The sequence below is a fragment of the Moschus berezovskii genome, chromosome 4 (genome assembly GCF_049115385.1).
Source record: "Moschus berezovskii isolate FMDL1 chromosome 4, NW_MosBer_1.0, whole genome shotgun sequence".
Taxonomy (NCBI): Eukaryota; Metazoa; Chordata; class Mammalia; order Artiodactyla; family Moschidae; genus Moschus; species Moschus berezovskii.
The window spans coordinates 34,859,539-34,884,934 of record NC_142463.1 but is presented as its reverse complement, the minus strand read 5'-3'; the positions used below and the strand labels follow the sequence as shown (position 1 = coordinate 34,884,934).

The following is a 25,396-nucleotide window of genomic DNA, read 5'->3' as shown; positions in this document are numbered from 1 at the left end:
ATGGTTAGAGATAGTTCCCATGAAACACGCTCAGATGTGTTTTCTTGCCGAAGTAAGTTCATATGCAAATCCCCTTTTTGTAAGCCGAACGTGAAGCGACTACTAAATTGTTTAATCTCCAGACCTGGAAAAAGTATTCTTTCTTCCCCCTTCTTGGATTAGAGAAAAACAAACCAAATAGTATAAGAAGATTGTGTGTGGTTTTTCTTAGGAGATTGTGTTTGTATTTATTAGCATGGAATGAATTAAATATTTTTCTTCTTATCTGAAAACATTGTTTTATTACCAACACCTATTTTCTTTGGCTTACAGAAATCAACATGTAGCACTGGCATTCTAGTGAATGATGATCTTATTCTGAGTTCTGCTACTGTCAGAAATCAGCAGGGTATTCAGAGTAAACTAACATGTCTCCTATAAATGTTATACCTACTAGGGGATAATTTAGAATCTGTGGTTTGCAAGAGAATTCCATTAAAGTCAATCCAAACCACATGCTTTATTACGGAGCATGTCAATTTCTGAGAGGTTCCAGGACAACAGGTTACTGGATTTGGGTAGTTTCAAGACTTGTTCATGGTCTCACTTTCATGTCTCCCATTTGTGAAGGTGTTCTCTTGGGACATTTCTAGAGGGTGAAGACTGCCGGTTTCTTTAAGTCTAGTCCAAAGCTGGTGGGCATCAGCGCCACAGTTCACTTTAGATTTTTATGACAAAATTAATTTATGTCCAGTACTCTTGCCTGGAAAATCCCATAGGTGGAGGAGCCTGGTGGGCTGCAGTCCATGGAGTCGCTAAGAGTCGGACACGACTGAGCGACTTCACTTTCACTTTTCACTTTCATGCATTGGAGAAGGAAATGGCAACTCACTCCAGTGTTCTTGCCTGGAGAATCCCAGGGATGGGGGAGCCTGGTGGGCTGCCATCTATGGGATCACACAGAGTCGGACACGACTGAAGCGACTTAGCAGTAGCAGTAGCAGCAGTATATACATTCCTGAGTTCAGTGAAGTGGTGACATGCAGCCTGTACTAAAATGGGGAAGCCTAGTGGTCTGCCCAGGTATCTGTCCTTCAATGGCTCCAGCCCCATTTATCATTTTCTCCAGATTCCATCCCAGGCCAGGACTAAGGCGCCGGCCTTGGCCTGTTACAGGGCACAGATATCCCTCCACTACCCACACCAGAAGCCTGGGAGCATCTTCCCCGGACTTTTCTCTCCCTTCTCGTGCTTATTCAGTCTCCAAGTCTTAGACATTTGAGCTCCCAAATCTGTTTTGAATGCATCTCCTCTCTTCATCCTGTCAGTCACCTCCTTAATCCAGATCCTTCAGCACATTCTTCCGGATGGCTGAAATAGCTCCTGATCAAATCTCCCTGTTTCAAATGGGGCTTGCTCCTCTCCAAGGGAGCTAGTGCTTATTCTCAAAAGTAAACTGATCATGTGGAAAATTTTCCCCCCACTGCCTTCACCCTGAGCAGAAGCCCCTTCCCTGTCTTCTGTGCGAGATTCTGCCCATGGTCGGTCCTGCTCTCTTCACCAGCGTCTCATCTTTTCTGTTCTCACTTAACATCCTGTATTCCGGCTGTTTTTTTTTTTGGGGGGGGGGCGCTGATAGCTCAGGGGGTAAAGAATTCGCCTGCAATGCAGGAGACACAGGAGCTGTGGGTTCGATTCCTGGATTAGAAAGATTCCCTGGAGTAGGGAATGGCAACCCACTACAGTATTCCTGCCTGGAGAATCCCACGGACACAGGAGCCTGGCAGGCGTCATTTGTGGGGTTGCAAAAAGTGAGACACGACTGAGCACACGGCACATGCACATGCTTATTTATTTATATTTCAGCTTTTTGGCTGCATAGCCTGTGGGATCCAGTTCCCTGACCAGGGATCTAACTCACGTCTCCTGCAGTGGAAGCACAGGGTCTTACCCACTGGACCACCAGGGAAGTCACCCAGCTGTTCTGATTATTCATCTAAGTCTGCTAAAGTGGGCATTCCTGAATTCAGCAGAGCTACCTGCTGATAGATTTTTGGGGGCAGATTATGAAGCCACTCAATAATAGTAATGGTGTTGATATGAACACAAAGAAGCATGGGAGGTTTGAAGGAGAAACCAGAAAGGAGCTCTTGGGGTACATATTCTCCAGCCAAGAACTCTGAAGGAACATCTCTCAGAAAGTTCTCCAGAGGCCTAAATATGCAGTAAGAATGTTGTAACTAGGAGAACACGAACCACACTGATACTATAGAGGTTTATGACACAGAGGAGAAAACAGTTTGCTTAAGAGAGAATCCAGAGGTCCATGGAAGCCAGAACCTAGGTGTTCTGACAGACTCTGTGTTACTCACCACAGTCTCTCCCAGGCCTGCCACTGAGCCTGGTACACAGCAGCACAAAGTTAACACTTGTTGAATGTGTGACACTTCAATGCTCCTTTTTCTTTATGAATGCCATTCTCTCTTCTAACATCCTATCCCTCTCTGTCATATACAATTATAAAAGTGAAAAAAAAAGTGAAAGTGTTAGTTGCTCCGTCAGGTCCAATTCTTTGGGACACCATGGACTATAGCCCACCAGCCTCCTCTGTCTGTGGAATTCTCCAGGCAAAACACTGGAGTGGATAGCCATTTCCTTCTCCAGGGGGTCTTCCCAATCCAGGGATCAAACCTGGGTCTCCTGCACTGCAGGAAGATTCTTTCCTGTCTGAGCCACCAGGAAGAACAGTATTTATTACCTCAGCCCCTCATAAATTCACAGAGGTGGAGTGGGTGTATCTTCTCCACTCCCCGAGAAAGAAAAACACTGGATCATCACTTAATAGTTGCTTACTCCATGCTCTTCCCCTTCCCCCAACCTCCACACTTTCTCTTCCTCATCAGAGAAGTGATTTCTGTGAGACTGCAGTAAAAGAAAGTAAGTTAAAATGTTAAGTTGCTCAGTCATGTCTGGCTCTTTGAAACCCCATGAACTGTAGCTTGCCAGTCTCCTTTGGAATTCTCCAGGCAAGAACACTGGAGTGGGTAACCATTCCCTCCTCCAGGGAATCTTCCTGACTCAGGAATCAAACCCAGTCTGCAGGAAGATTCTGAAGGCAGAACCCTCATTGCAGGCAGATTCCTTACTGTCTGAGATACCTGGGAAGCCCAAAGAATACTGGTGTGGATAGCCATTCCCTTCTCTAGGGATCTTTCCAACCCAGGGACCAAACCCGGGTCTCCAGCATTGCAGACAGATTCTTTACCATCTGAGCCACCTGGGTCGCCATTTCCTACTCCAGGGAATCTTCCTGACCCAAAGATTAAACTCGTGTCTCCTGCATTGGAGGCAGATTCTTAACCACTGCACCACCTGGGAAGAAAACGTGACCCTGTAGGTTATATGGAGCTTTTGTGTGATTTAGAAAATGGTGCTCCTGCTAGGTGGACTAAATGCAAGGCATTCCATCAAGAAGAGTGAATTATAAAAAGGAGCAGAGTGGACAGGATTTCAGCCCTGCCCTAAGTCCCCTCAGCCGAACACCCTGTGTGAGCACCAGCCCCAGGGAATGAAGTGGTCCTTGGTAAAGATCACAAGTCATAAATGGTTTCTCTTTCTCTCTTCTTCACAACTGGCCTGACCTCAACAGGTTAGGAAAAGTTATTGGGCCACAGTTTAGAGCTCTCTTCCAGAGTCAGTCCAATAGGTAGTCTACCTTTGGCTTCCTCTCGCTGGCTATCAATGAGGTGTGAATCAGATCATTATCCTCCATGTGGTTGGGTACGAGTCTGTTTGGCAGATCAACATCCATCCACTGGAGGGTCCTGAATGCCACATGTGGATAAACTGTGATGGAGGGTTTTGACTTTTTATATAGATGCATTTTCCTATTAATTTATTAGGGCTCTGTATAATAACATTGACAATGTAACTGGTTCTGATATTCTTCTCAATTAGTAAGAACCCATAAGAGAGGAGGACGAAAATACCCCTAGATTTAGTTTTCTTAATCCCAGCAACTATTCATGAGAACTTCCCCAAAGTATTTATATTCAAGCAAAAAGATACCATGGACCCTTCTCTAAATTCTGAGTGTTTTCAAAGCTCAGAAATCATAGGGAAGAAATGAGAAGATAGTTTCTTTTCTTCAGAAATTGAGAATGAGATGATCAAGGTAAATGAGTACTAAATTTAACTCTTGAGCTGGTTTACTAGTAGCTATGGCAAAAAAAGAAACATGATGGATGGGACAGCCTTTCTTTTATGACAAATAAAACATATCATTCTTCAAGAGAGACAAAATTATTCCTGGGGAGGAATTTATTACATGGACCATCATATGGAAGGCATTCAGTATCAAAAGGGAGTAATAAGCAAGAATGGTTCTCCCATGGCTATTTCCAACATTCCTTCACCACTAACACCAGAGCCATGAGTTGAAATGTGACTCAGTGAAAGACACTTCTCTCTAAACTGTGAAATACTATGGCCTAGGGTCCCTGCTTTCTTAACATCTCACCTGATTTGCCAACGGAGACAGTGTAAGAACAGATAATCATTTGATTCTCCCTCAAGTATCAGGCATCCCAGCCTCATCTTGACAAAAATCAAATGGCAGTCAACCCAAGATGGAACTTTCTAAGGTGTGTCTGTCATGTGGACCACTCAGGAGGCTACAGAGGACCCTCATGGAGCTATCATGGCAAGAGGTGGCAGAGCCCTGGAAATGCCAGGATGTCCTGGGGGAGGTACACCTTTGCAACCAGCTGGAACAGGCCAGAGGAGCTGATACTCTTGGCTGAAGGCTGAATGGTTCCATCAGTAAGAAGATATGAAAAGGAAGCGTTAAGTGGAAGGAATCTGTTTATAGATGCACATGTGCCTGTTTCAAATGCTTGGGAGAGAGTGAAATGAGTGGGGAAGCCCCCATGGAGAGTTCCAATGGTAAGCATATTTATTTTGACTATTGTGAAATGAAGATTGTAACAGAAAACATTCATAATTAATATTTAGAGGCATATGGTGGCCAAAGAGATGTGAACTGCAATGGATAATTTCAACCTCCTAGGTACAATTATAAAACATTTATGTAAATACTATTGGGATTTATAAAGGTGAAAGAAACATGATACACTTTGGAGTAAGATGTTCTCTCTAATTGACTGCAGGACAATTGTGAGTTTTGTTATCTGTCTGAGCCTCAGTTTTTTAAAATCTGTAAAATAAGAATAATAATACCTCAAGGTATTTAATGATTAAATGAGTTATCATTTGCAGAGCATCTAACTTTTTATGCAAGCTGTACCAAATCGACAAGAGCTAGACACTTATAGCGCTTAATAAATGTTCATACTCTTTCCTTTCCTCTTAATAAATGTTCACTTCTGTTCTTCTGAATTACATGAGGGGCTCAATCTCATTCACTAATTGGGATATAGAAATAAAAGATCTCCTGCAACATGCTGTGGGTACTCCCAGGGTATCAGCGATGGGGACTGAGGACCAGTAGTGAAATAGGGCGAGGAAGGTAGAGCAGAAAGAGTGCTGGGCGTCAGCATCAGGATCATGTGAAAATGGTCTGGACGTCTAGGAGTGTGGAGAAGCAGTGTGCCCCTGATGAGCGCCCAGCAATAGGACAGTGGAAGACTCACTTTCAAGGACTTCTTGGAGAAGCCTTAGTCCTTATCAGCCTACACACTTCCATTCATTCTGTGAAAGGAAAGACACAGGATCTTCACCCTAGACTTCAGCTGAAATCCTGTTGCCCCTAGGCAGCTGAGTGAACTTGGGCTTATCACTTAACTCTTTCCCGGTATCTGAGTTAAAGGCAGATTTCCTGTGATCCAACTTGTAGTTACTGAACTTTTGGTGGGGGCCCAGCAATCTGCATTTTTAGCAAGGCCTGAATGCACAATAAATTGTAGGAACAATTGCCCTAAACCTTGGTTGTGTCAATTATAGGTCCACAGCCCATGGAGTAGTTGAGATTATAAACAAAGGTCTGTTAGCTAAGGTTTTCCCTTCTTAGCTGTTCAAAAAAATTAAGTGATTATGTATATTGGTAAGAAAAAAAATGCTTAGAAATAGAGCTCGAGGGGTTTCTAAAGATTATGAAAGACAAGAAAACAGGATTCTCTGTCATAAGATTTTCTGGGGTCATCAGAGCTGATGGAGTATCCAAGGCTCAAGGGAATTGACTGAAAGCTTTTCAGAACACAAAGGAACAAAAAATGCTCCGCTTGTTCAGTCAATAATGAAGGAGGAGATGATGGGTGTATATAAGGAAATAAGGAGGATCAGAGAAAGATTTCTGGTAAACCTCTGGAGAGAGGCCAGAGATTGGAGAACAGGTCTCAGATAGTCAGCAGCTTGGAAGAGAAAGGGAGATAAAATTCCCCCCAAACATTTATAGGTTATCAGTATCGGGGATGGAGACCAACACTTGGCATTGTCAAAAACTCACTCAGAAATGGGAAATGCATATAAATTTATTAACACAATGTGATAGGCCAAATTTAGGTTAACATCCCCTGACTATCCTGCTGCTGCTGCTAAGTCACTTCAGTCGTGTCCGACCCTGTGCGACCCCATAGACAGGAGCCCACCAGGCTCCCCCATCCCTGGAATTCTCCAGGCAAGAACACTGGAGTGGGTTGCCATTTCCTTCTCCAATTCATGAAAGTGAAAAGTGAAAATGAAGTCGCTCAGTCATGTCCGACTCTTAATGACCCCATGGACCGCAGCCTACCAGGCTCCTTCATCCATGGGTCTTTCCAGGCAAGAGTACTGGAGTGGGGTGCCACTGCCTTCTCCCCTGACTACCCTATCAAATACTAATTTGGGCACTGCTGTAAAGGGCCTTTGTAGATGGAATTGGTTACTAGCCAGTTGATCTTAAAATAGGGAGATTACCCTGGATTATCCATTTGGGCCCAATGTAATCCTGTGAGCTATTAAAAGCAGAAGAGGAAGACAGAAGAGTCAGTCAAGAGATACAGTAGAATAATGCAAGAGAGATGAGGTAGAAGTGGAAATTAGAGAGATTCAAAGCATGGGAAGGACTTGATCTGCCATTGCTGGCTCTGAAGATGGAGAAAGAGGATGACGAGCCAAGGAATTCATGTGGCCTCTCGAACCTGAGGATCCCTAGCTGACAGCTATGTTGGAAACAGGCACCTCTGTCTTACAACTGCACAGAGCTGAATTTGGCCAACAACTTGAAGGATTTGACAGCAGATTATTCCCAGAACCTCCCTTAGTTCTGGTCTTGTGAAAACAGGAGCAGAGAAACCAGTTGGGCCAGCCTGGGCTTCTGACCTACGTAACAGTGAAATAATAAATTTAAGCCTTGAACTTCCCCTGTGGACCAGTGGTTAAGAATCTGCCTGCCAACGCAGGAGACAAGGGTTCGATACATTGTCTGGAAAGATTCCACATACCATGGAGCAACTAAGCCTGTGCAGTTCAACCACTGAGGCCTGTGCACCCTCAACAAGAGAAGCCACCGCCATGAGAAGCCTGAACGCCGCAACAAAGAGTAGCCCCCACTCGCCACAACTGGAGAACATGTGTGCATGCAACAAAGACCCAGCAGAGCCAAAATTACATAAATCATTTAAAAATAAATATAACCAAATACATTTAAGCCACTAAGCTTGTGGTAATTTACTACAGAAGCAATGGACAACTAATACACATATGACAACTGGAGGATGGACTGACATTCTCCTTCACAGCCTATTCTGTTGATGAACTCTATACCAAGAACAACAGTCCATTTGCTGTTTCCCAGATGTACCAGGTGGAGTAGGAAATGGCAACCCACTCCTATATTCTTGCGTGGAGAATTCCATGGGAGCCTGGCAGGCTATGGTTCATAGGACCGCAAAGAGTCAGACATGACTGAAGTGACTTAGCACAGCACAGCACAGATGTACCAGGTACTTCACACCTTCATCTGCCTTGCTTCTGATGTGCTAAATCTAAGTCTAAAAACTCTAAAATAATCATATATTTTAATATGCACTTGTACCAGTATAAACAAGGCTGTTTTGGTCAACAGTCCTGATTCACATTTGCTGTCGTATAACCCTGTCTTGGATTTACACACAACTTGGATCCCATCCTGGGTCCTCTGGCCTTAATTATTTCCCATTATTCATCTCTTAGGTCTTCCTGGCAGATTTCCACCCGATTTACTCCTTAATCTTTTATCATTATACACTATCTTGAGAAAGGATCCTGTTCACAATCCACACTGCCCCCCTAGCCCCAGTTTTATTTGTCATTTGGTGTATACAGGGAAGATAAAAAGCACTAAGAAAAGACTGATTCTATACTGCAATTAAAAAAAAAATCACTAAACTGAGGGAGAAATATTTCAGACATATTGAAAACAGAGCAAAAGGAATGCCAAAAATACAAAGATCTAATTTTTCATTTGAGAATGTCAGTGACCTCGGTTTGAACTGACTGGGTTCTACTACTACTTCTGGTCTTTTCTTCCCTGAGTGAATTACTTAGACTCTCTGACCCTCAATTTCTCCACTCTTTTCAATGTGGTAATAATACTGTCTTGCAGGGTTATAAAGAAAGTTGGTGATGATGCTTGGAAGGCATCTATCATGGTGCTTGGTAGGTCATGATTCCTGAAAAAAACAGCACCTGTTACAAATCATCATACTAGCTGGTAAATTAGTTGCTTTAATAAAAAAAAATACATTATCTGAAAACCAGTTAAATGATACTGAAGATATTAAACTTCATTATAGGAGTCAATTTTTCATAGGCAAAAACAATATGTGAAAGAATGGTATATAAAACAATATTAAATCAGAACAAAAAAAATCAATAAACTCACATCAAAGAGTCCATGTGTTTCCAAGGCTTACAAATATATCACTCAAACGCTGCTTAATTGGTCCATGAGCTTCCAACTCGATCATCTATCTCCCAATCAGACGAAGCCATAGGGATACAGCCTCTGGCTTCTCTGCACACACTCACCAGAATTGCCGACTCCACCACATCTGACCCTGTTTAGCGACGTCGGTCTCTAGCTGGGAGTCAGTCCTCTGGGAACTGGCTAAGATCTCAGAGCGCTTCTTTCCTGACTCCCTTCTAGTTTTCCACACACACGTTGCACTGTGCTTGCTTTGAAGAGCCCTTGGAACAGCACTCAACCTCTCCAGCAGTTTGAGCAGCATATGGCCTTATGTTAGAAATCACAGCTCTTCAAAGAACCAGAAAATAACTTTCCATTCTGCGTAGTGTTGTACTTGCAAAATGAAGTGGGGAAAACGCGATTCAGCCAATTGGAGAATATGGTGTGTTCTCACCTCCCAGTATGTCTCTGAGGTAATTTACTTCTCTGAGTGGGCGTTTCAGGAAAAGAATTTTTTAAAACCCACCATAACAAAGAGGTCATATTGATTTGAGAATAAACACTGGTTGTGTACACAAGGAGGCAAGGACTCTTTTACAACTCCTACAGCCCTAGCTGTTTTGTAAGGCACACCAAAGCGGAGTTTCCTATCATATTGATGAGGAAACTTGAGGGCTAAGAATTTAAATACTCAAGTGTGAAGTGTGCTCAGTCACTCAGTTGTGTCTGAATCTTTATGACCCCATGGACTGTGGCCCACCAGGCTCCTCAACCTGTGGGATTTTTCAGGCAAGAATACTGGAGTGGGTAGCCATTCCAGGGTCCTCTGGGAAGACCTCAGGGATGGAACCCACGTCTCTTATGTCTCTGGCATTGGCAAGTGGATTCTTTACCACTAGTGCAACCTGGGAAAGAGAAGGCTAATCTCTAAACTTGTACGAAACATGGTTCCTATGATGGTCCAAGTGATTGTTTAGTTTCTCGAGTGATTGATTGTGGCTGGAGGCCTTGGTGGCTGGCAGGTGCCATTGGTTCTGGGCCTAAGGTGGATGGCTTGTGACCAGATGCCTGGGATTCAAAGGCCATCTTGTAAACATGCAAAGGGCCACTAAGTGGGACCTACAATTCAAAAGTAGCTGCCGCTGCTGTCTGTCTGCTGTGTGACGGTATCTCCATTTGATTCTGACAATGACCTTGCAAGGAAGCCTCTGCTGCTCCTGCTTACTGACAAGCAGACGGACCTCACAGACCTAATCTCAGAGGTCACACATAGCTGGCACATTTTCAAACTACATCTGACTTCAAATCCTGGGCTCACTTTACTGTTCCACTTGAGTAAAAGCTATCCAACCAATCATTCAAAATAAAAATCCAACATACACCCACTGTCTAAGACACACAACCATTATTGGTGGTATTTAGCTTCATCTCTCTCTATGACCACATCATACTTCTTTAAAAAGTATTGTTTTTGTTTTTAAAGAACCTAGAATCATTGGTGTTAAAGGTTTTGATGTTGATTGCTGTTGCCCAGTCTCCTTTCAAACATCAGATTCATGCCCCTTACCTCTCCATGCCTCATTTATCAAGTGGCAAGGAGAAATATTTACATAGGTGACTACTTGGTTCAAGAATACTATTAAGTTGCCCACCCTCTAACCATCACTCTTTTGAGTCCAGTGCCACAGGTCAATCCTGCATCACTGAAGGAGAAATGAAACAGCTAGTAACACGGCAGGAAGCCAACTCTTACCAGAATAAAAGAAAGTTGATTCTATCAAGCCTCATGGAAGGACTCCTGAGTTTTGCCCTGTTCTATTTAAGAGGGTAGGCACCTAAAATGGAAGGGTTTAGAGCCAGGTCAAACCAGGAGTGGTGATTACTTCTGAAATCTGAGTCAGTGAGAGTAGAAAGAAAAATAGAACCATTATTGAGAAAAGATAGGGTTAGAGCTTAAATCCAAGAATCAGAGTAAGGGGGAAAATGGGATAACAAGCAAGAAAGCTAGTGGTCAGACAAGGGGAGCAGGGACTGGGCTGTGGAGTATGGTTCAGTGTGAAATCATGCCTGATAGAACTGTGGGGACTCCTTTTTACAGTCAGTGCATTCCATGAAGTCCAGAGGTATAAGTTAAGGAAGCCTCCGGGATAGGTTACCCACTCCAGCATTCTCAGGTTTCCCTGATAGGCTCCCCTTAGGCTCAGACAATAAAGAATCCTCCTGCAATGCGGGAGACTTGGGTTTGATCCCTGGGTTGGGAAGATCCCCTGGAGGAGGGCATGGCAACCCATTCCAGTATTCTTGCCTGGAGAATCCCCACGGACAGAGGAGCCTGGTGGGCCAGTGTCCATGGGGTCACAAAGAGCTGGACACAACTGAGCTACTAAGCATAGCACACAGCACATGGGTGTGCATCCCAAAAACTGGGATTCCTGTTTTCATCTGAGCTCTGCTGCTTCTTGGTGTTGTGACCTTGGCAGGTCACTGTTCCTCCCTCCCTTGGCAAGTGAAGGCTGAAATAATTGCTTAACCAGAAGGCAATTATTCAGTGCCATCTTTGATCTAAGCACTGTTGAAATTAGAAACTAAATAAGCCATAGCCCTTACAATCAAAATTTTTTTCTAATACATTGAAAGCACATGTTGCTTTGTGACAGCTCTGATCTTATTTTTTAGTACAAATTATGAATTTTGCATTCAAATCTTCAACACAGGTTTTAATCTTGCTACTATATTTTCAGTTGTCTTTATTATTTCCTTTGTTTTCTCATTCCATTGCCTCTCTGTCTGAACTCACTTTTTTCTAATAAGTTTCTGCCCTCTTTCACAGAGATATGCTTTGAAAAAAAATCCTACTGAATATGCCAAGAAGTTTTAAAATATTCTCTTTTGGTTTCAGTAGTAAGTAATTTTTAAGAGGCCTTTCCCTTAAGCATTCAAAATGGTATTTCTTTTACTTTGTATGCAACATGTTTTTCCTAAGGGACTCACTTGATTATTATTTTTTAAATTCACTTTTAATAGGGCACTATGCATATTCAGTATTTCCCAGCACACCGTACACATGATTTACTCTCAGCCCCACTCACTGTAACTTGGGTTTGCCTCTTCAGATCTTTAGCTAGTTGCCAATTCCCAGAGTCTAGAAGTTTTTAGGCAAGCCACTCCAGTACTCTTGCCTAGAAAATCCCATGGACGGAGGAGCCTGGTAGGCTGCAGTCCGTGGGGTCGCTACGAGTCAGATATGACTGAGCGACTTCACTTTCCCTTTTCACTTTCACACATTGGAGAAGGAAATGGCAACCCACTCCACTGTTCTTGCCTGGAGAATCCCAGGGAGGGGGGAGCCTGATGGGCTGCCATCTATGGGGTCACACAGAGTCGGACACGACTGAAGTGACTTAGCAGCAGCAGCAGCAGCAGTTTTTATTGTGTGTAGCTTTGTTGGCCTGAGCGGGATGACCACTGCCTGAGTTTCTAACCCTAGAGCAGATGACAGACGTGTAAAGCTACCCGCCTCTGTCAAACTGAGAGTTTCTCTATCTCTGCCCCACTAAGAGAGTTTGATTCAGGGTCCTCAGACTGCAGCCCATCAGCATACATTCTAAATCAGCCTTCCAGCCCAGCTGGCTACTTGGGATGGCAGTTTTCTAATGGACTGAACTGAAAGGGAAGATAAGATCCGGGTTGTGGAAGAGTTCTGGGAAACTAAGCACACTGGCTGCTTCCAAAAAGCAAAGCAAAACAAAACAAAAAAACTTAACCATCAGCAGTAGAGTAGAGGGATGACTGCTCTGTTTTTAGGCTTAAAGGGACCTTGCATTTTTAAGCTAGGGACCAGGAAGTGGAGAGGTCCCAACTTTTGCAAGGCTGATGGTTTATTTTGTTCCTATGTCAGACATTATATTTCTCAAACAAGTTATAAAATACATTTAATCTTTTTGATTCTGCAAAACCTTCCCAGATTCTCCCTGAGAATGTCAACTCTAGTTTTTCTAGTTGAATGCCATCTTAAATATTTAAGTCAACACAAGGTTATGCTTTTTTCTTGAATCTTCACAGATATTTTCAAGTGAAGCAGAGAAAGGCTGCATCAGGGTTTGTTGCCCAAATGCCACCTAAAAAATTCAAACTCAGGCACTTACTGAGTACCTCCTTTGGCTTGTGGGACTTCCCTGGTAGCTCAGACGGTAAAGCGTCTGTCTACAATGTGGGAGACCCGGGTTTAATCCCTGGGTTGGGAAGATCTCCTGGAGAAGGAAATAGCAACCCACTCCAGTATTTTTGCCTGGAAAATCCCATGGATGGAGGAACCTGATAGGCTACAGTCCATGGGGTCGCAAAGAGTCAGACACAACTGAATGACTCCACTTTCACGTTTCCTTTGGCTTATACAGATGTCTGTATTACAGGGATCCCATGTTATGTACATATACACATATACACACACACTCACACATGTACAATATTATTCCCCCAATTATCATGTGAACTTGGAACAGGTACAGTTTCTTTTTAAGTCTGTTTTCCCTCAGTTTAGCCTAGGCCTGCACAGAGTAGGTGATCAATAAAGGGTAAGAGAAAAGAATCAACCATGGAGAGAGAAAAGAATTGGGAGAGTGTGCTGTTGGTGAAGCAGAAGAACAGGGAGTGGCCATTGTTTCTCTGAGAGATTTTTTATTTCCTAGATAAAATGCTAAGTGCAATCTATCACTGGTTAGACAGTGACATATGGGCCCCAAAATTGTAAACATTCACCCACCATGCTCTCCTCCCCTCTAGAACATTGCACATACTGTGATTCTGTTGGTCGTAAACCCTGTTTTCTATTTCACGCAGTGTCAGTGTCACCTCCTATCTGAAGCTTTTTGTCAATGTCACCTCCTATCAGAAGCTTTTCTTGACTGCTGAGACCATGGGGGCCATCATTTTCTATATGTCTATCGAGCCTTGGACAGTGAGTGGCATCTGGAGCTTGAAATTGCATCCCCATTGCCTGTTTATATAAATCATATATTGTTCTTGCCCTACTGGGATTTTTTTAGTAGGGTTTGGCACAAAGTAGGCATCAAATAAATTTTTTCTGAATGAGTGTTTCAGAAAGTAGTCACTGTAGGTTCTTGCAAAAGGATAAAATGACAAATAGATTCAGGGTGATTATTTGGATGTTATCCAAAACTGGATTGAGTGAAAGAGATTTGAACATAGATACAAAAATCCTCAAGAAAATACTAGCAAACTGGATCCAACAATACATCAAAAGGACCACACACCATGATCAAGTAAGGTTTATCCCCAGGACACAAGGATTTTTCAATATATACAAATTAATCTAGTTCTTTGAAAACTGATACAAATGTGATACAAACTGAAGAATAAAAACCATATGATCATCTCAATACTTTCATAAAAAACTTTCAACAAAATTCAACACCTATTTATGATTAAAAACTCTCCAGAAACTGGGCATAAAAGAAAACTATCTCAACATAATAAAGGCCATATATGACAGACCCACAGCTAACATCATACTCAATGGTGAAAAACTAAAAGCATTTCCTCTAAGATTAGGAACAAGACAAGGATGTCTACTCTCGCCACTTTTATTCAACGTAATTTTAGACGTCCTAGCCATGGCAATCAGAGAAGAAAAAAGAAATAAAAGGAATCCAAACTGGAAAAGAAGAAGAAAAACTTGTACTGTTTGCAGATTACATGACACTGTGCATAGAAAATCCTAAAGATGCTATCAGAAAACTATTAGAGCTCATCAATGAAATCAATAAAGTTGAAGTAAACAAAAGAAGCTTGGCATCTGGTCCCATCACTTCTTGGGAAATAGATGGGGAAACAGTGGAAGCCGTGTCAGACTTTATATTTTTGGGCTCCAAAATCACTTCGGATGCTGATTGCAGCCATGAAATTAAAAGATGCTTACTCCTTGGAAGGAAAGTTATGACCAGCCTAGATAGCATATTAAAAAGCAGAGACATTACTTTGCCAACCAAGGTCCGTCTAGTCAAGGCTATGGTTTTTCCTGTGGTCATGTATGGATGTGAGAGTTGAACTGTGAAGAAAGCTGATCACCGAAGAATTGATGCTTTTGAACTGTGGTGCTGGAGAAGACTCTTGAGAATCCCTTGGACTGCAAGGAGATCCAACCAGTCCATTCTAAAGGAGATCAATCCTGGGTGTTCATTGGAAGGACTGATGCTAAAGCTAAAACTCCAGTACTTTGGCCACCTCATGAGACGAGTTGACTCACTGGAAAAGACTCTGATGCTGGGAGCGATTGGGGGTAGGAGAAGACGGGGACAACAGAGAATGAGACGGCTGGATGGCATCACCAACTCGATGGACATGAGTTTGAGTGAATTCCGGGAGTTGGTGATGGACAGGGAGGCCTGGCATGCTGTGATTCATGGGGTCACAAAGAGTTGGTCATGACTGAGCGACTGAACTGAACTGAAGGAGGCAAAAGGCCTGTACTCTGAAAGCTATAAGACACTGATGAAAAAAACTGAAGATCACACAAACAGATGAAAAGATATACTATGTTCTTGAATTGGAAGAATTAATATTGTCAAAATGACTATACTACCCAAAGCAATCTACAGAATCAAAGCAATCCCTATCGAACTGGCAATTTTCAAAGAACTAGATAAACAAAATTTTAAAATGTGTATGGAAACACAAAAGACTCTGAATAGCCAAAAGAATCTTGAAGTAGAATAGAGCTGGAAGAATCATGCATCCTGACCTCAGACTATATTACAAAGTTACAGTAATCAAAGCAGTATAGTACTGGTCCAACAGAAATATAGATCAATGGAGGAGGATGGAAAGCTCAGAAATAAACCCACACATCTATGTTCAATTATTCTATGACAAAAGAGGAAAGAATATACAATGGAGAAAAGACAGTCTCTTCAATAAGTGGTGCTGGGGAAACTGGATAGCTATATGTTAAAGAATAAACTACAACATTCTCCAATACCATACAACAAATAAGCTTGAAATGGATTAAAGACTTAAATATAAGACCAGATACTATAAAACTCTTAGAAGTAAACAGACAGAACACTCTTTGACATAAATAACAGCAATATCGTTCTGGATCCATCTCTTAGGATTGATGAAAATTAAAACAAAAATAAACAAATGGGACCTAATTAAATTTAGAAGCTTTTTCACAGAAAAGGAAACCATAAACAAAACCAAAAGACAGCCCAGAAAATTGGAGACAATATTTGCAAATGAAGTAACTGACAAGGGATTAACCTCCAAAATACACAAGCAGTTCATGCATCTCAATCTAGAAAACCAGACAACCTAATAAAAAATGGGCAAAACATCTAAATAGATATTTCCCTAAAAAAAAATACAGATGACCAAAAGGCACATGAAAAGATGCTCAACACTACTAATTATCTGTTGTTGTTGTTGTTCAGTTGCTAAGTCATGTCTGATTCTTTGTGATTATTAGAGAAATGCAAATCAAAATGCAATGAGTCATCACCTCATCAGTCAGAATGGCCACAATCAAAAACTACAAACAAAAATGCTAGAGAGGGTGTGGAGAAAAGGGCACCCTACTACACTGTTGGTGGAAATGTAAGCTGGTATAGCCACTGTGGAGAACAGTATGGAGGTTTCTTAAGAAAACAAAAAACAGAACTACCATATGATACGTCAATCTCACTCCTGGGCAAATATTTGGAGAAAACCGTAATTTTAAAAGATACAGGTACCCCAACATTCATTGCCGCACTATTTACAATAGCCAAGACATGGAAGCAACTGAAATGTTCATTGACAGATGCTGAATGGACAAAGAAGATGTGGTACATATATACAATGGGATATTACTCAGCCATCCAAAAGAATGAAACAATGCTATTTGCAGCAACATGGATGGACCTAGAGGTTATCACGCTAAAAAAAGTGACATAAGTTGGGCAGAGAAAGACAAATATCAATGACATTACTTATATGTGGAATCTAAAAAAATAATACAAATGAATTTATTTGTAAAACAGAAACAGACTCACAGGCTTCAAAAACAAACTTATGGTTATCAAAGGGGAAAGGTGTTGGGGAGGGATGAATTAGGAGTTTGGCATTAACATATATACACTGCTGCTGCTGCTGCTAAGTCACTTTAGTTGTGTCCGACTCTGTGTGACCCCATAGACGGCAGCCCACCAGGCTCCCTCATCCCTGGGATTCTCCAGGCAAGAACACTGGAGTGAGTTGCCATTTCCTTCACCAATGCATGAAAGTGAAAAGTGAAAGTGAAGTCACTCAGTCATGTCCAACTCTTAGCGACCCCATGGACTGCAGCCTAGCAGGCTCCTCCGTCCATGGGAGTTTCCAGGCAAGAGTATTGGAGTGGGTTGCCAGTGCCTTCTCCGATATATACACTACTATATATTAAATAATCAACAAGGACCTACTGTATAGCACAGAGAACTCTACTTAATATTCGTAATAACCTATATGGAAAAAGAATCTGAAACAGAACAGATATATGTATACGTGTAACTGAATCTCTTTGTCGTTACACCTGAAACTAACACGGCATTGTAAATCAGCTATACTCCAATATTAAATAAATTAAAAAAATGAGATTTGGGGAAAAATTTCTAGCCTAGAATTTCCTTTCTTGTATCTTATCTAGGTCATCTTCTCCTTCCAATTTTGTGAGGTAAATTCATAGAATGATAGCTATTCAAAGGTAAGGCCAACCCAAGGGCAATCATGAAGGGAAATCCCTGCTAAGAAACACCAGGTGATGTATGAAGTATGTTTATAAAACAATAAAACTTCTAAAAATGTAAATACAGGGACTTCCCTTGCGGTCCAGTGGTTGAGACTGTGCTTCTACTTGTAGGGGGTGCAGGTTCAATCCCAGGTCAGGAACTAATAACCCACATGCTGCACTGCATGGCCAAGACATTAAATACATCAACAAACAAACCTGTATTCATATACTGCTTCAACAGAGAGATTATATTTTTTTAAATATAGCAGGATTTTTTAATACAGTTGGGCATCTGTCCCCATGCAAGACATCTCCTTTGGTGAGTACATACCTATTTGTACTTAATCTGACAAGACAGATGCTCTTCGAAGCACTCATTGGCTTGTTTGGAATCCCATTCTGTGTTTGAACTAACTTTATTGGACTCCTGATGATGGCAATTCTTAAGTCTCTAGATGTCAGAGTTGGTTTTAAGAAACAGACAAAGCCCTTGGGAAGCCATGGCACTTGCCATGCTGGGTGGTGAAGCTGGTACAGCAGGTGCCGCAAGGTAAGGACCCTAAGGGAAGGACTCTGGATCCAAGCCCCGGACTTCAGAGACACGATCATTTTATGATAAAACCCTGCTTTTCTGGAGGGGGTCATTTTATGAACCAGTCATCCTTCTTAACTTCTTTAACATTTTTTAAAAGTTTTAATTTTTCTTTCTTTGTTTCCAGTTTTTCATTCTATTTCTTTTTTCTTTTTCTTTTTGGTTGTGTCATGTGACATGTGGCATTTTAGTTCCCCAACCAGGGATTGAACCTGGGTCCCCTGCAGTGGAAGCATGGAGTCTTAACCACTGAACTGCTAGGGAAGACCCTTCTTTAACATTTTAAGTGTCTCCTATATATTGCTTTAGATATTTGTCTCTAAAACATCGATTTTTGTACTCATACAAAATGTGTCCTTCCCTTAAGTTCTGTTTGTACCCAGAAAGTCAGTCATCTGAAAGTAGCCTAGGGCACATGGACCTCTCCGGACATTCCTCTTCTGTTTCCATGGGTCAAATAGGAAGCCAAGTTCATTATTTTTTGTACGGGCACGTTTCATGGACTCCAGACAGACATTGCTTTTGCTATGTCCAATTTCCTTTTCTATCATGACTCCCTTTTATACACAGAAGTTGTGTCAAATAGGTAATGAAAGTAAAGACTGGGTCTTTCTGTTGGCTACACAAAAATATTTAAAATAATCCTAACAGAATTAACCACAAAACCAAAGCTTGTTAAGTCTTGAAGTTCCTCAAGCCAGCAGGCCTGCTCCGCTGTCACACAGTGCATAAAGCTTGCACTGCTTAGGGCTTCCATTCTAAAGCCCTGCCTTAATGCACCTCATACTATGCTTCTCAATGGGACATCTGGATTCTGAATTCATGGCTTCTTTTCCTGTTTGTGGTCTCTCCTGGCCTCTTGGACCTAAAGTTTATCTCTTTTTCTCTAGCTTTCACATGCTTCATCCATCCTCAAACACGATTCTTGGTGCTAAGCTACTCTTAGCCACCCAATCTTGCTTGGCCATTGAGATATTATCTCTTAGTTTAGGTGGTTGTGAGCACTTCCACCAAGGTCATGCTGGCACCTCCAGCCCCAAATCTCTGAACCTAAAGTGAGTCTAAAGGTAACTAACAGCTGAATTTACCCACTAACCTAAGTTATTAACTTTATTTTACTTTTACCAATGTTTTTCTGAAATTCCAATAATGTTAGCCTACACTCTGAACATCCCTGACTCAGAGCCTAGGCAGATGTGTGGCTGTGGCAAGACAGACCTTGGGTGGTATTATTTACCACTTATTTACCCAGCAGCCTGGAGATGGAGATGGAAAGCATGACTCCACAAACTGATGTAAATAGAAAAATTGCATAGGCAGGCTCACAACTTCTAGTCGCTCCATGGGACAAAGAGGCAGCAGTAGCTATAAGCAAGAAATCCCGCTTTTAACACTCTCAAGGTTGGCTCAGAAACAATGAGAACTTTCAGCAGATCGTCCTGTGTAGTTGCAAGAACCTTCTCAACAGCAGTACATCTGCAAGAAGCCAGTGGGCTATTGGCCGACTTTGTTTATATTTCCTCTTTTTTCCTTCTCCTCAACTTTGCTTCTTCCAACTATGGAGCCCTTTGGCCCACCTTCACCTTCATGCAAGAACTGACTGTTACTTACCATGCCCTTTAGTGTCAGATCTGCTAAGGGAGACCGGTTGCCATGGAAATCTGGCCAAACATGTAAATCAACAGTGAGGAAACCCACAGGCTGAGCCTTCTTAATCAGATCCAGGTGACTGTTCAAATATGCATATATACTCTGGCGTCTGGAAGAGAAGAGGATGTTGTTTTTAAAAGGGGGGGTAGGGTCAGGGAGCAAACTGCTCTGTAGAAAGAAACTGTTTGTACTCCCACATCAGATCCAGAAAGTAAGTGGGGTCCCAAAAGCTTCAGCAAAGAAGCTACCCCAACTTACAGAAATCAGCAAACCACACTCTCAGATCACATAGTGCTCTCACCAAGGACAGGAAGCCTGTCCTGGTGGAAGGTGGAAAGGTCTGGACTCGGAAGACCAGATCCAAGAATGGCTTTTCTCCATTGTAGGTATGTAACCATGAAAAAGTTATTCAAACTTTCTGAACCACTCTCTTTGCATCTGTAAAAAAAAAAAAAGCCATTACAATTCCTGCCCAACTGACCTCATAGGATTATTGTGAAGATCAAAGGAGACTATTCAGGTGAAGATACACGATTTTGCAAACTGTACAGTGCTGTACATATGTAAAGGGTTTTTAAAAATCAGTATTACTAATTGTAATAATAATTTGACATATGGAGACAAATATAAGTTCCCAGACTCAGGATGGGAGTTTGCTGAAAGCAGTGATAGGATGGGCTGGATGCAGTTGGGATCAACAGCTGGGAGACTTGATTTCCAACCCAAACCTACCCAATGACAACACATTAGTTCTTGTTCTTTTTAAACCTTAGTTTCTTCATATGTAGAATGAAAGAGATGACCTTTCTCATTGTCTCAGTCTATTTACTTGAGAGAGAGCCAGAGAGGTTGGGCTTGGGAGGATGGGCTTAGGGCAGGCGGAACCAGGATCTCTATCCCAAGACCATGCTGGATAGAGATCCTGGTTCTACCTGTTCTCACCGGGTGACATAAGCCAGTGACTTAACCTCTCTGAACTTCAGTTTTCCATACATATAATGAGTGGGAAATTTTACCTGACTGGGTGAAATCTCATTGCATGACACAAAGATTAAAGTTGGTTAACCTTCCTCTCGTTAAAGGTGCTTCCTTCTCTTAAACTGACAATTCTAGAAGAAAGTGGACCAGTATCCCATGCCACCACCCACTGTTGCCCTTGGAACCATAGCTTTAAAGTATAAAAACACAGCTTGAATAATGGCAAGTAAAAAAGTATAGGAGATCAATGACCAAGGGATGTTGATACATAAGATACCTAACATATTTATTATTTACATTTAAAATGCTTTAGGAGTACAGCTCAGAGATTCCTAGTTCTAGTTTTGTGAAACTGAATGTCTTTCTGGATCCTATGAAATTCCTGAAAATTTTTTATATCAGGTATAAACAAGTGGTATTTTTCAAACTCTTACAGTATATAAATTTTATATAGAACTCCAAAATAGAAAATATAGAAAAACAAAACTAATCTATGTAAGTACTTGCATGTGTATGTGAGAGTGTGTGTGTGTGTGTGTGTGTGTGTGTGATGTGTGCTGGGTGGAGGTGTGGACAGTCCTCTTTACCAGGCACTCTCGTGTGTGTGTGTATGTGTGTGTGTGTGTGTGTGTGTGTGTGTGAGATGTGTGTGATGTGTGCTGGGTGGAGGTGTGGGCAGTTGCATGTGTATGTGAGAATGTGTGTGTGTGTGTGTGTGTGTGTGTGTGTGTGTGTGTGATGTGTGCTGGGTGGAGGTGTGGACAGTCCTCTTTACCAGGCACTCTCGTGTGTGTGTGTGTGCGCGTGTGTGTGTGATGTGTGTGATGTGTGCTGGGTGGAGGTGTGGGCAGTTGCATGTGTATGTGAGAATGTGTGTGTGTGTGTGTGTGTGTATGTGTGTGTGTGAGATGTGTGCTGGGTGGAGGTGTGGACAGTCCTCTTTACCAGGCACTCTCGTGTGTGTATGTGTGTGTGTGTGTGTGTGTGTGTGTGTGAGATGTGTGTGATGTGTGCTGGGTGGAGGTGTGGGCAGTTGCATGTGTATGTGAGAATGTGTGTGTGTGTGTGTGTGTGTATGTGTGTGTGTGAGATGTGTGCTGGGTGGAGGTGTGGACAGTCCTCTTTACCAGGCACTCTCTTTGGTCCTTGACCTGACATCTCATTTCCCTTTGGAAAAATCTTTCAACCTACATCAGAAAATGAAGATCTTGTTGGGAAAAGGCTTACTAACCACAGCAACGTTAACTGCTGCTCCTTCTTCCTCTGGCCTTCAACCACAACCCAGTGAGCCAGGTACCAGTAACACCCCTTATAAAGGAAATGTGTAAGGAGTGAAGACATGTGACCAAGTTCAAACTTAAACCCTCTCTGTGATTCTGAAGCCATGTGCTTTCTGTATCTCTGGCCAGGGATGATGTGTCAAAGCCCCAAGTTTAAGCTCTGTTTTAGAATGATTCTATGATACTGTTGGGCTTCCCTGGTGGCTCAGCAGTAAAGAAGCTTCCTGCAATGTAGGAGATGCAGGAGACTCAGTCTTGACCCCTGGGTTGGGAAGATCCCCTGGAAAAGGGCATGGCAATCCACTCCACTATTCTTGTTTGGAGAATCCCGTGGACAGAGGAGCCTGGCGGGCTACAATCTAAAGGGTTGCAACAGTCTATACAGTGGGACATGACTAAAGCAACTGAGCACAGTGCATGCATGATAGTGTTAGGCAAAAGTCCTCCGAGGTCTTCACAGATGATAAGGTCAGAACCACAAATCTGGGGAGAATATGACTGTACCCTGCTTTTACATTTCCCAGCTTCTCTACTCCTGGTTCAACAGAATCACCCCATCAACAATGGCCATAGAACATCCTTTCCACCTAGAAGTCAAGAGTCTGCATTAATTCTAGCTTCAGAAAAACATCACTGCACTTAGAGTTAAGGGATTTAAAAAAAAAAAAAAAAGCACATGTCTATAAATCTTTTGTCTCTCAAGGAATCTCAGAGCAGGGCATTTGGTTTCAGACATCTGGGTCAATAAGAATCTATTGGCCTAATTACTATTGATTCGTCATTGTCTCATTTACTGTGGGTCTTTGCAAACAGTGAGATTCATTTAGCCTCTACATATATGGTCACTCATGCACTAATGAGATCCCTGGGGGATGGGGCATATGCTTACCCCTTTGACTCCTAACCTCCTCACAGCTGTATGTTTATTCTTTGAATGCAGCCATTCTCCTGCACATTTTTTCAATTATCCCTTACCATGTGTGCTATCTGAGTATATCATTCAAAATGAAATGCACTTGGAAAACATTAAAATAACAAATGCACATCATTATTCACATAATTTTAACCTTACATGGTGCCTTTTTGGTTCTGATTTTGTCTCAGTTTGTATGTTTTATCAATTCTTCCCAAATGGCGGTCTGCCCTCTTTTAGCTTGGGAATCATATATAAACTGTTCTTAGTGGATCTGTCTCCCTCATTCTCATGAAAATTCCAGGTTCATATATCCTCTCTTACAGAGAGAAATCCTTGCTCTCCTAGTCTTGGTGCATATGAAGAAAATACAGTTTCAACAATCACAAAGCGACTTCACTGTGAGCCCAGGTGGCTGACCAGACATACTAAACCTCTCCAAGCCTGGTTTACTTTTTTGCCATCAGGGCCAATACTTTTACCTTATAGGCTGCTCTGAAGATTAGATATGGAGTCCTGAGCACTACAAAATGATAGATGATCGATAAATAGTTCCCTCTTGTTTCTATCACAGGACATTCATTTCTAGTTTTTTAAAAATATGAGTCAGGGAAGATTTTTTTTTTCCCAGACTTTATGGCTCACAATCTTCAATGCAGACAGGACCCCTGGAATCTCTCCTTTCCTTCTCCATAAATCATTTAATTCTTTGGATCCACAGGCTGCCCTAAAGTACGGTTACCACACTTTCAAATCCCAAATCAGAACATATGGTGTAAGAAGAATTTGTGCCCTTTCTAGGAGAAAGAGAAAGTCTTGGAAAAGAAACTTCCACTCTTTCTAGCTCCTCATTCTTGACCCATTGCAAAAGGTATTCTGCTTGAACTTCCCCTCTCCCTTACCCCACCCCATTCCACTGAGACCGGTCCCACCATAAAGATCAGTCCCCTCTTTGTCACTATCGCCAATGGACCATGATTTACCTTTATTTCACTTGAACTGTCTTTTGCATTTTGTACCGCATGATCATTCATTACTCATTTGTTTTTATCCCCTTGTTTCTAGGCCACAATTCTCTTTTGGTTTCCGATCTCCTCTCCAGCTGGTCCTCTTCCTCTGTTTGTCCCTAAGTATATGAAGACTCCCAGAGTCCAGTCCATGGTCCTCTTCTCATTGTTTCTCTACCCTTGGATGATTCCATCTTCCTTTCACAGCTCCAGTTAACTATCTAGTGCTGAAGACTTCCAAATATATGCCCTTATCTCCAGCTTCTTTCTCTGTGATGAGTTCCATGTCAAATATTCAAGCACCCATCAAATGCTTCCCCCTGGAAGCCCAAAGGGACTTGAACTAAAGATACCTATTAGGACACACATTGTATTTTCTGACATACTCAATCTTCCTTCTATGCTCTTTGGTTTGACCAAAGTCAAGTTCACTTAACTTCCCTGGTGGCTCAGTGGTAAAGAATCTGCCTGCAACATAGGAGACATGGGTTTGATCCTTAGGCAAGGAAGATCCCCTGGAGAAGGAATGGCAACCAACTCCAGTATTCTTGCCTGGGAAATACCATGGACAGAGGAGCCTGGTGGCTACAGTCCATGGGGTCACAAAAGAGCTGGACAAGACTTAGCAACTAAACAACAACAACAAGCTCACTTAAGTGATTGCTCAATCATTTTAGGGGCAGAATCAGAGAGGGTATCATATTTGACTTCTCTTTGTCCCTCAGTTTCCAAACTTAGGTTTTCATCAGAATCTGTCAATTTATTATTTTAAATATTCCTCTAACCAGCATACTTTTCGCTTGTGCAACTGCCACTCTTTATGCATGCCTCCTTAAATGCCCAGATTAGAGCTTTGGCCTCAACTTATCTCCCCTGTTGAAATATTGTCCCCTCCAACTGGGTTTTCTGCACTCCTTCCTGGGTGGTTCATTGAAAATGCAACTGATTATGACTCCATACCTACCTAAAACTTTTAGTGGCTCCTTCCCATTGCCCTCAAGATAAAGCATAAATTTCCTTGTTTGACATAGATGTTCTTTCTTATTTAGTCCTTATCACACTGTTCCATACTACAGACATGTTTTCCATTCCTCCTCCCTCCTCACCCCTGCACACATCATGCTCCAGTGACAGTAAACTACTTCTGATTTTTCAAAGTATGCAGGTCTTAACCTCTGAATGTTTGCATATTCTCCTTCTCTCGTAGAATTCTCTTCCTTGCCTCCTTTACCTGCTTATGGTAATCATTGTTCAAGACTCTTTTTATTTTTAATTGAAGTATAGTTGTTTTACAGTGCTATGTTAGTTCTTGGTATACAGCAAACCGATTCAGTTTATATATAAATAAC

At 42.0% G+C, this 25,396-nt stretch overlaps 1 protein-coding gene across 11 annotated transcripts in view; it reads right to left on the bottom strand.

Annotated features, from left to right (window-relative positions):
* FGGY (FGGY carbohydrate kinase domain containing) overlaps positions 1 to 25,396 on the bottom strand; it is a 516,773-nt gene that overhangs the window by 113,288 nt on the left and 378,089 nt on the right. For all 11 annotated transcript variants that reach the window (XR_016037181.1, XM_088835336.1, XM_088835337.1 and 8 more), the window contains one exon: positions 19,831 to 19,978. Coding sequence is in view for 10 of the 11 variants with exons in the window: in XM_088835336.1 (XP_088691462.1) it covers positions 19,831 to 19,978 (148 nt within the window). In the remaining variant the exon portion in view is untranslated. The remainder of the gene's footprint in view (positions 1 to 19,830; positions 19,979 to 25,396) is intronic.